This window comes from Rhinolophus hipposideros (assembly GCF_964194185.1).
Source record: "Rhinolophus hipposideros genome assembly, chromosome: 10".
NCBI classification, from domain to species: Eukaryota; Metazoa; Chordata; class Mammalia; order Chiroptera; family Rhinolophidae; genus Rhinolophus; species Rhinolophus hipposideros.
This window is the reverse complement of record NC_138056.1, coordinates 5,466,129-5,476,020: the sequence shown is the minus strand read 5'-3', so window position 1 is coordinate 5,476,020 and position 9,892 is coordinate 5,466,129. Positions and strand designations below refer to the sequence as shown.

Genomic DNA, 9,892 nt, shown 5'->3' with positions numbered 1-9,892 from the left:
TGCCCCCAGTGAACGTGACCTTTGTCCGCCAAATACGGAGGGGGAATTTGTGGACAACCCTGCCCTACCCCATTTTCTTATCTCCTTAGAAAAATCGATGTCAGAACCATTTCTTCCCTGCCTCCTACAGACTCCTGCCAGGCGCTTCAGACCGCCTGAACCCTCATCCTGTCGCTTCCCTCAGCTGAACACATTCGGACGCCTGGGTCCCTGCGCCCCCTTTCAGGCCTTCCTAACGCCGCGCCTGCCTCTCGCCTCAGCTGCCTCCAGCCCTGGCCCCCTCCGCAGCCTCAGTTCTCCCCCTCCCTCCGGGCCCCCTCCCGCTCTCCTTCTACGTCATGGGATGACGTCGGGAGCCAGGGAGGGAGGAGGAGCGCCCCCCCTCCCCAGCCAGCGGCTCCCGCTGCAGCTTGCTTAGTCCAACCTCCCGCTTTCCCGCCCCCTTTCTCTGAAACGAGCCCCCCACGCCTGGAAGGAGCTATATAAGGCGGAACGAGGCAGGCGAGGGGGGCAGCGCAGCCGAGCGGAGCCCAGGAGAGGAGAGGAGAGAGAGAGCCTGAGTGAGAGACGGGAAAGCAAGGAGGAGGAAGCCACCGGCGCGCCGGGACAGGAACGCAGGTGTTCGGAGAGCCGGAGCTGGAGCTGCACAGCCGCTCGTCATGTACCGCTCCACCAAGGGCGCCTCCAAGGCGCGCCGCGACCAGATCAACGCGGAGATCCGCAACCTCAAGGAGCTGCTGCCGCTGGCCGAAGCGGACAAGGTCCGGTTGTCCTACCTGCACATCATGAGTCTTGCCTGCATCTACACTCGCAAGGGCGTCTTCTTCGCTGGAGGTGAGCAAAGTGGGGCTGCCGGAGCCCGCGCTGGCGGGCCCGGGACAGTGGAGCTGAGGGAACCCGCTGGGACTGCCGGGCGTCTGGGGCAGCCTGTTGGCGAACTAGGGAGAGAAAGGACTTGGGGGACTGAGGGCTTCCTACTTTTCCTCCTGAGCTCTGTCCAGACTTCGCCTTAGTTCTACCTGAGGGTTAGAGAGCCTGGAGAATGTCCCTGGTGCCAGACTTATGAGAAGAGGTGAGCCAGGACAGAATGGCCCCAGTTCCCACCAGCGTAGAGGTGCTCTGGGAGCCGGGAGAGGGAAGCACGGGAAGTTGCCGGGATGGAGCGGCCAAAGCCGGGGGGAGCGCAGCCTCTGTTCGCGATGCTGAAAGCGCTCCTGCCGCCTTTGAAGCGCTCGCTGTCCGTGGTGCACGCAGCACCAGCGGGTTTGGGGAGGCGCTGCTCGCGGTGCTGAACGCCCCGGCGGCTTTGGGGGCGCTGTCCGTGGTTCTGAAATTCGGAGACGCGGAAGCCCGGGCTCGGCTCATTGCCTGGGGAGATCCGGCAACAGGTTCTCTGGGCGAGAGCTGCGGGCAGTGGGTCAACATGGACCTGCAGAGGCAGGTCCATGAGAAATTCCTCCGGATTTTCCGAAATGAATTCCATGCCTCTCACTTCTGCTTTGCTTCCTAGCCTTACGCCTGACTCACCATGTCTTCTCATCCTGCAGGCACTCCTCCGGCGGGCCCCACAGGGCTTCTGTCAGCTCAAGAGCTGGAAGACATCGTGGCAGCACTACCTGGCTTTCTGCTTGTGTTCACGGCTGAGGGGAAGCTGCTGTATCTGTCTGAGAGTGTGAGCGAGCACCTGGGCCACTCCATGGTGAGCGCTGAGGAGGCTCTCAGCTTGGGCTGGGGCACAGATGGGACACCATGAGCTTCTGTTTCTGAGAATTACTCGGGAGGGAGGGTTGGTCCCCTGCAAGATGCTATGCGTCAAGGATTGGCTCTTGCTGCCTTCACTGATGGTCATCTCGTCTTCACTTTTCTCCAGGTGGACCTGGTTGCCCAGGGTGACAGTATCTACGACATCATTGACCCAGCTGACCACCTAACTGTGCGCCAGCAACTTACTCTGCCCTCTGCCCTGGAAACCGGTGAGAACTCCTTTCTCCCTTCCTCTATCCAGTCTCTCCCTTGCTCCCCTGCTCCTCCCCATCTGCCATTTCTCTTAGGCCATCCACCTTCTTATCAGTTTTCCTCTTCACTCACCTAGATCGCCTCTTCCGCTGTCGCTTCAACACCTCCAAGTCCCTCAGGCGCCAGAGTGCAGGCAACAAACTGGTGCTTATTCGAGGCCGATTCCATGCTCACCCACCGGGAGCCTACTGGGCAGGAAACCCTGTGTTCACAGCTTTCTGTGCTCCGCTGGAGCCAAGACCCCGCCCTGGCCCTGGCCTCGCCTCACTCTTCTTGGCCATGTTCCAGAGCCGTCATGCTAAGGACCTGGCCCTACTGGACATCTCAGAGAGGTAAGACCAGAGTGTTCGCACTCCAGGAGGAAAGCAAGCCAGAGATGAGGGGACCCTAGATTCTGGAGTCAGGGGCAGGGAGGATGGGATCTCAGGGGGCAGAGGAGCGGGGAGGGAGTGAGATGCCTGGGTCAAGTAGGGAAAACAGAAAGCTGACCTCACCCTTTCCACTTCCCCAGTGTCCTAATCTACCTGGGCTTTGAGCGCAGTGAACTGCTCTGTAAGTCATGGTATGGACTGCTGCACCCTGAGGACCTGGGCCACGCTTCTGCTCAGCACTACCGCCTGCGTGAGTGTCCAGAGAAGCTGGGGATGAGACAGCGAGCTGGGAAAGGGCATGGGAGACCTGACCAAGAGGGCTGTGGTCAAGACTGATGCTGGGGAGATACCAGAGGCCAACAGCGTGGGATGCTATAGGGTGACCATTAGGGTGAGGAGTCAAGGTGAGGATAGACTCAGGACTGGGGGACTCCACGTGGTGAGGTTAAGGTGGGGAACTGATTGGTGCAGGCTAGAGTAGTCATGCATACCCCAACTCAGTGGAGAGGTCAGCGGGGTGATAGTTTAGGTGGTGTTGCCTGATGGATGTCCTAACTCTACTTTTTTCCTTTCCCCTCAGTGGCTGAGAGTGGAGATGTTCAGGCAGAAATGGTGGTGAGATTGCAGGCCAAGCCTGGAGGCTGGACATGGATTTACTGCCTGTTCTACTCAGAAGGGCCAGAAGGCCCCATTACTGCCAACAACTACCCAATCAGGTGAGTTGCAAAGCAGGGACCTGGGGGGAAGATGAAATGGGCATGGAGGAGATACAAATCTGGGAACTGCTCTGGGAATGGACATCAAACCCTTACCAGCTGTCTTCTCTCTTCTCCAGTGACACAGAGGCCTGGAGCCTCCGTCAGCAGCTGAACTCTGAAGACACCCAGGCAGCCTATGTCCTGGGCACCCCGACCATGCTCCCCTCATTCCCTGAGAATATCCTCTCCCAGGAGCAGTGCTCCAGTCCTAACCCACTCTTCACCCCAGCCTTGGGGGCTCCCAGAAGCACCAACTTCCCCGGTGCTCCTGAGCTGGGTGCTGTCTCGTCAGAAGAGCTTCCCCGGCCTCCCAAAGAGCTGGGCTTCAGTTACCTGACATTCCCGACTGGACCTGCACCTTCTCTTCAAGCCGACCTGAGCAAGGATCTTGTGTGCACCCCACCCTACACGCCCCACCAGCCGGGAGGTTGTGCCTTCCTCTTCAGTCTCCATGAGCCCTTCCAGACCCACTTGCCCACTCCATCCAGCTCTCTTCAAGAACAGCTGACTCCAAGCACCATGACCTTCTCTGATCAATTGACACCCAGCAGTGCAACCTTCCCAGATCCACTGACTAGCTCCCTACAAGGCCAGCTGACCGAAACATCAGCCAGAAGCTATGAAGATCCGTTGACTTCCTGCACATCCAACTTCCCAGACCAGCTGCTTCCTGGAACTGCCACCTTCCCAGAGCCTCTGGGCAGCCCTGCCCATGAGCAGCTGACTCCTCACAGCACAGCCTTCCAAGTACACCTGAACAGCCCCAGCCAAACTTTCCCAGAACAACTGAGCCCCAACCCCACCAAGACTTACTTTGCCCAGGAGGGATGCAGTTTTCTCTATGAGAAATTGCCCCCAAGTCCTAACAGCCCTGGTAATGGGGACTGCACGCTCCTGGCTCTAGCCCAGCTCCGGGGCCCCCTGTCTGTGGATGTCCCCCTGGTGCCCGAAGGCCTGCTCACACCCGAGGCCTCTCCAGTCAAGCAGAGTTTCTTCCACTACTCAGAGAAGGAGCAGAACGAGATAGACCGCCTCATCCAGCAGATCAGCCAGTTGGCTCAGGGCATGGACAGGCCCTTCTCGGCTGAGGCTGGCACGGGGGGGCTGGAGCCACTTGGGGGACTGGAGCCCCTGAACTCCAACCTGTCCCTGTCAGGGGCTGGGCCCCCTGTGCTCAGCCTGGACCTGAAACCCTGGAAATGCCAGGAGCTGGATTTCCTGGCTGACCCCGATAACATGTTGCTGGAAGAGACGCCTGTGGAAGACATCTTCATGGATCTCTCTACCCCAGACCCCAATGGGGAATGGAGTTCAGGGGATCCTGAGGCAACAGTCCCAGGAGGGGCCCTGTCGCCTTGCAACAACCTGTCCCCAGAAGACCACAGCTTCCTGGAGGACCTGGCCACATATGAAACCGCCTTTGAGACAGGTGTCTCAGCATTCCCCTGCGATGGGTTCACTGATGAGTTGCATCAACTCCAGAGCCAAGTTGAAGACAGCTTCCATGAAGGTGAGTCCAGCCAACGTGTTCAGGAACCCAAGTCTCTGTCTGGCCCACGAGACACCACATGGAATTCAATGAGGAAATTCCCCTCTCTGTACCTCAATTTTATGAATGGAATAACATCTTCTACTGCCCAGGGTAGTAGCGAGGATAAGAACTAGTGAAAAACTTATTATGGAAGTTCTGAACAAGTAGGCCTGGAGGGTAGGGGTCAGGGGTGTGGGATAAAATGCAAGAGAATCCTTGGCTAGTAGTTTGTGCTTCTTCACTCTATGAAGGAGCCAGATCAGCCATCACCACCCCATTTGACAGATGAAGATAATCAAGGTTCCAGAGTTAAAGAAACTTCCTAAGGTCACGCAACAAATTGCTGGAAGAGGGAACTGAGCTCTGTCTCAGTAGTTTTGCCTGCTACAGGGAATAGAGAGTAAGAGTTTCTAGGAGTTTGGGAAAGTATGACAGTGAGACGGATCTCCTGGACCCATCAGAGGCTCTCTGCTATGGTGCCATCATTTCCCAAACCATAGCCATAGTGTCACTCCATCCATCCAAATTGCTCCCTTTTCCGCTGAGCCTCTGGTGATCATAAGGTCATTGGGCCCACATGTTTGAAGCCCATACGATGTACCAACAGTGACCCACATCCTCATTCTGTCTTTCCTAACGGGCCTACTGACTCCCTCTCTCTCTCTCTCTCTCTCTCTCTGCAGATGGAAGTGGAGGGGAACCAACGTTTTGAATAAGTCTGTGACTTAACGTCGTCAAGTATGGCATATTGTCATCAGACGTGGAGCTGCTCTCCACCCCCCCGGGACTGTTGGGGGATTCTAGGGGCTGGAGGGGGATATACCTGATTCCCCAGGCCCTGCAGGACTGTGGGGGGAGGTGGGAGGGCAAGGGAGGGGAGCTACTTTTTAAAATTCAGAGACTTCCAGCGATCCCACTTTCCATTTCAATCTGTATTCACTCGTAGTGAGTTTCCTTGAACGGGATTTCAAGCGGAGAATGGGGGAGTCTCACTTCCCCCCCAGCCCGCGCTGCCCCATGGGCCTGGGCCAGTTTTCCACTGCTGGGGGCCAAGCCACCCCTGGGTCTTGGTGGAGGAAAGGCAGCGCCCACCCAGGGCCAGCCTGTGCCCTGAGGGGCTCTTGACACTCACGTAGAATTCTCTACACACCAGTAACGGGATTTCAATTCCGATGGACTCTGCCGCCCTGGCGGCCCTTCTTGTGACTTTTGCGCCCTGCGCCTGGGGTGGGGGGCGCGAAGAGACGCTACGTTCCTTTCCGATGGAGGAAGGCAGACCTGCCGCTGTCACACGTGTGCTTGCACGAGTGCGTGTACCTGGTGCGGGACTCACCCGGCTGCCAGACTGCCTGGGCCTGCCCAGGTGGCCACCTCGTGGTGCTGCGGTGACTTTCTAGCCAACTTTATAATAAAGTCCAGTTTGCCTTTTTGGTACTCCTGGTGTCACGCAGTGCTGTAAAGGGGGAAACGTGGGGACCTGAGAAGGTTGGGAGGCCTAGCAGGGACCTGGGGCTCAGCAGGTAAAGTCTGAACCTGCTTACAGCCCTTCATTCACTCATTCATTTGTTCGCTTGGCACCTGAGTGTGCAGTGTGTGGTTCACACTGTGCTAGAAGCTGGAGAATTTGGAGCTGGCACTGATGCTTTGGCATCTAATACTCGAGGGTATTGGAGTCTCCTTCCTGCTCCAGGCTTGCAGTGCTCACAGTTGGGAGGGAGCAGAAAGCCCTGGGGGTGGGGAGGGAAATCAGCGGGGCATTTTGCTGGACGTGAGTTTCAAGTTTCTGGACATGTATTTCTTTCTTCAGCCCAAAGAAAGGGAAACATCTTTCCTCTGGGGCTCACTGGAAATGAAAACCTGTTATCCTTGCATGGGGCTTTGGGCTGACAAACCTTTGACCTCCTTATCCACTGCAATAAAGCCTCTGAGCAGGTGTATTAGCACGGTGTCACAAATGAACACACAGAGGATCAGATAAAAAGTGATTTCCCCCACAGTTGGTGAGAGGCATAAATGGGCAACATACCCATGGGTCTGCATCCAAGCCCTGCGCTATCCCCTCTGGCCCCAAAGCCAGTGAGTCACCATCTCAAATCATCCCACCCCAGATTATCTGAGAAGGGAAGGCGTGGACTGGAGCAGGGACCTCTTCACCTCTGGGTCTGTGAGCTAGAGCAGGCCCCAAACTTCTGAGCAGAATATACGGGTAACTTAGTGAGTCAAGAGCAAAAGTTTTCAAAAATACTGTTTTCCTCCAAGCTTAAGGGCCCAATGGCCAAAAGGTATGGGGGTAGAGGAGATGAAAATTAGGAGATGGAAGAGGAAAGACCTGGACTCAAACCCTACCTACATCAACTATTTGCTGAGTGGAACCTGAGCCTCAGTTTCTTCACAGGTTAATTGGGGCTAAACAAAAATGGCACTTACCTCCCAAAGATGCTACTAGGACTTCATGGGATCTCTTTATAAGCTGAGGTGCACAGAACAGACTTAAGTTATTAAAGTGAATTAGAAAGCAATGGTGACTGCAAAAGCTTAGAGGAAGATACTCAAGGAGAAGAAGGAAACGCCAGGCCCAGTGTGCCCCTCCAGTGAAAAATGGGGGCTGGATTCCAAGAGATAAGAGCAAAACACTGAGAACTTCCCTAAACCTTCTCTCATTCCAATCCCCCACCTCCGGGACTGTGCCTTTCACAGGGTCCTATGGGAAGGAAGACATTCCCAGGACCTGTCACCCCTTGTCCACCTTGGATGAATCCTTGGGTGAAACAGGAAGGTGAAGTCTCGCCCTCTGCCTTGTTATGCATCTGTTCTCCAACTTGAACCAAAGAACTGGGCTGGAAGCCCCCAAAGGACCCCGTCTGAGCTCTGCTGCTTCGCTGGAACCAAGCACAGAGCCGGGTACATAGCAGGCACACTAGAAATATTTTATTGAGAGGACCGTATCTGAAGATCAGCCCAAAGATTTGAGTAGAAATTCACCAATTTCTGACATGAAAAATGTGTTCCTAAGTTCCCCAGAGGGCAAAGGGTTGTAGCTCTCAGCTTTGAATCTTAAGTGACACTGGAGTCCCATCTAAAAACCTTCCTGGTGGTCATCAAAAACAAGGGAAGTCTAAGAAGTTGTAACAGCCGAGGGGAGCCTAAGGAAACAGGATGACAAAATATGTGGTATTCTGGATGGAGTCCTGGACCAGAAAAAGGACATAGGTTAAAAACTAAGGAAATTTGGATAATGTATGGACTTTCGTTAATAATAATGTATCAATATTGGCTCATTCATTGTGACAGATGTAGGTAGACATATTGTAGACATATAGGTGTGAGCTGTTAATAATAGGGGAACTAATAGGTATGGAGTAGATGGGGAATCTCTACTATTTTCACAATGTTTCTGTAAATCTAAATTTATTCTGAAATAAAAGTTTTTTTTTAAAGTAAAATTAAATAAAAGAAAAATTTTTAAATAAAAGAATGTGAGAAAAAAGAAACCCCTCTCTAACGATTGGTGGCGGTGGGTGATAGGAGAGTGTGCGTTTTGATGAGAAGGCACCCTGACGTTCAGCTCAGACCCGGGTCCTTCCTCCACCGCCTCAGCGAAGTTCTTGCAGAGAAAAAAATTAGAATAGCCAATGGCTCCACCTGCTGGATAGAGAAGTATGCTTCTGTTCCTCTTACTGGCAAGATACCTGTGGCTGAGATTTATAGCTTAGAACAGATGGATAAACTGAGGCTGGGGAGAGAAAAGGATTTGCCCAAAGGCACTCCCAGAGTCGCTGCAGAAACCAGATCTGACTTCCAACCAGTTCCCTCGCCACCTATTCCAGACTCTGCCCTGGCAGCAGAATACAGGAGAAAAAGCTCAAGTTTGGGGGTCATAAGGGCTGAGTTCAAGTGCTGGCTCTGCAGCCTCGTTTTTTCATGTGATAAATATTTACAACATCTCCACGTGCCCGGAACTGTTCTGGGTACTGGGGACAAGTACCCAGTTCGCCGCAGCGAACAAGATAGACAAGGTCCCTGGGCTCACAGAGCCTCCATTCTAGTTGTGGGGAGACATAGGAGATATCACAGTTAAGTTCGTGAACTTGTTGCAACGACGTTGCTAACCTTTTTTGATATCAGAGGGATTATTCATTATGAATTTGTACCAACTGGAGAGTTAACCAAGTTTACTATTTGGAAGTGCTGAAAAGGCTGCGTGAAAAAGTTACACGACCTGAACTTTTCACCAACAATTCATGACTCTTGCATCACGACAATGCACCAGCTCACACGGCACTGTCTGTGAGGGAGTTTTTAGCCAGTAAACAGATAATTGTATTAGAACACCCTCCCTACTTACCTGACCTGGCCCCCAATGACTTCTTTCTTTACCCAAAGATAAAGGAAATATTGAAAGGAAGACATTTTGATGACATTCAGGACATCAAGGGTAATACAATAACAGCTCTGATGGCCATTCCAGAAAAAAAGAGTTCCAAAATTGCTTTGAAAGGTGGACTAGGTGCTGGCATCAGTGCATAGCTTCCCAAGGGGAGGACTTCGAAGGTGACTGTAGTGATATTCATTAATGAGGTATATAGCACTATTTCTAGGATGAGTTTGCAAACTTATTTGTCATTCCTCATAAGAAAAAGTAAATAAACAGTCTGAAAAGAGCATACAGTATGTATAATAAGGGAAAGAACCAGGTGCTGTGATCACAGGTGTAGTTTAGCATGTTATAATTTAGAACGGGGTGTCAGAAAGCCCTTTCTGAGAAGCTAACATTGAGCGAAGACCTAAAAGATGAGAAACAGGAAGAAGAATATTCCAGTCAAAAGAAAAGCAAGAGGAGAGGTATTTAAACAGGAAAGGACTTAACCTCTTTAAGGAATCATAAGAAAAGCAGCATGGCTGGATCAAAGCCAGCAAGAAGGGTGGTTGGAAAGGAGGAAAAAAATGACTCAGGGCCTTTTGAACATGATAAGAAAGATTTTATTTCGTGTGCAATAGGAGTGAGTCCATTGAGGAGATTTAAGCAGGAGAATGATAGGATAGGATTCACGTTAAGCCATCCCTCTGACAGTTGTGTGAAGAATGGATTGGAGGAGGCGGGAGTGGAAGCAGGGAGAGAGTGAGGTATCAGCAGTGATCCAGGCCACAGGCGATGAGAGCCTTCACCAGGCACAGACTGGAGTAAGTAACTAGAGTTGGAATACTTTGGAGACAGA

The 9,892-nt window shown here is 52.9% G+C and overlaps 1 protein-coding gene across 1 annotated transcript; it reads left to right on the top strand.

The window, feature by feature from the left end:
• Window positions 1–557: 557 nt before the first annotated feature.
• Window positions 558–5,460, top strand: NPAS4 (neuronal PAS domain protein 4). Its single transcript, XM_081063361.1, has 8 exons — window positions 558–834; window positions 1,548–1,699; window positions 1,871–1,973; window positions 2,093–2,348; window positions 2,528–2,637; window positions 2,968–3,103; window positions 3,223–4,655; window positions 5,360–5,460. The coding sequence occupies exons 1-8, from the start codon at window positions 660–662 to the stop codon at window positions 5,386–5,388; spliced, it is 2,394 nt and encodes a 797-aa protein (XP_080919487.1). The 5' UTR covers window positions 558–659; the 3' UTR covers window positions 5,389–5,460.
• The last annotated feature ends 4,432 nt before the right edge of the window (window positions 5,461–9,892 follow it).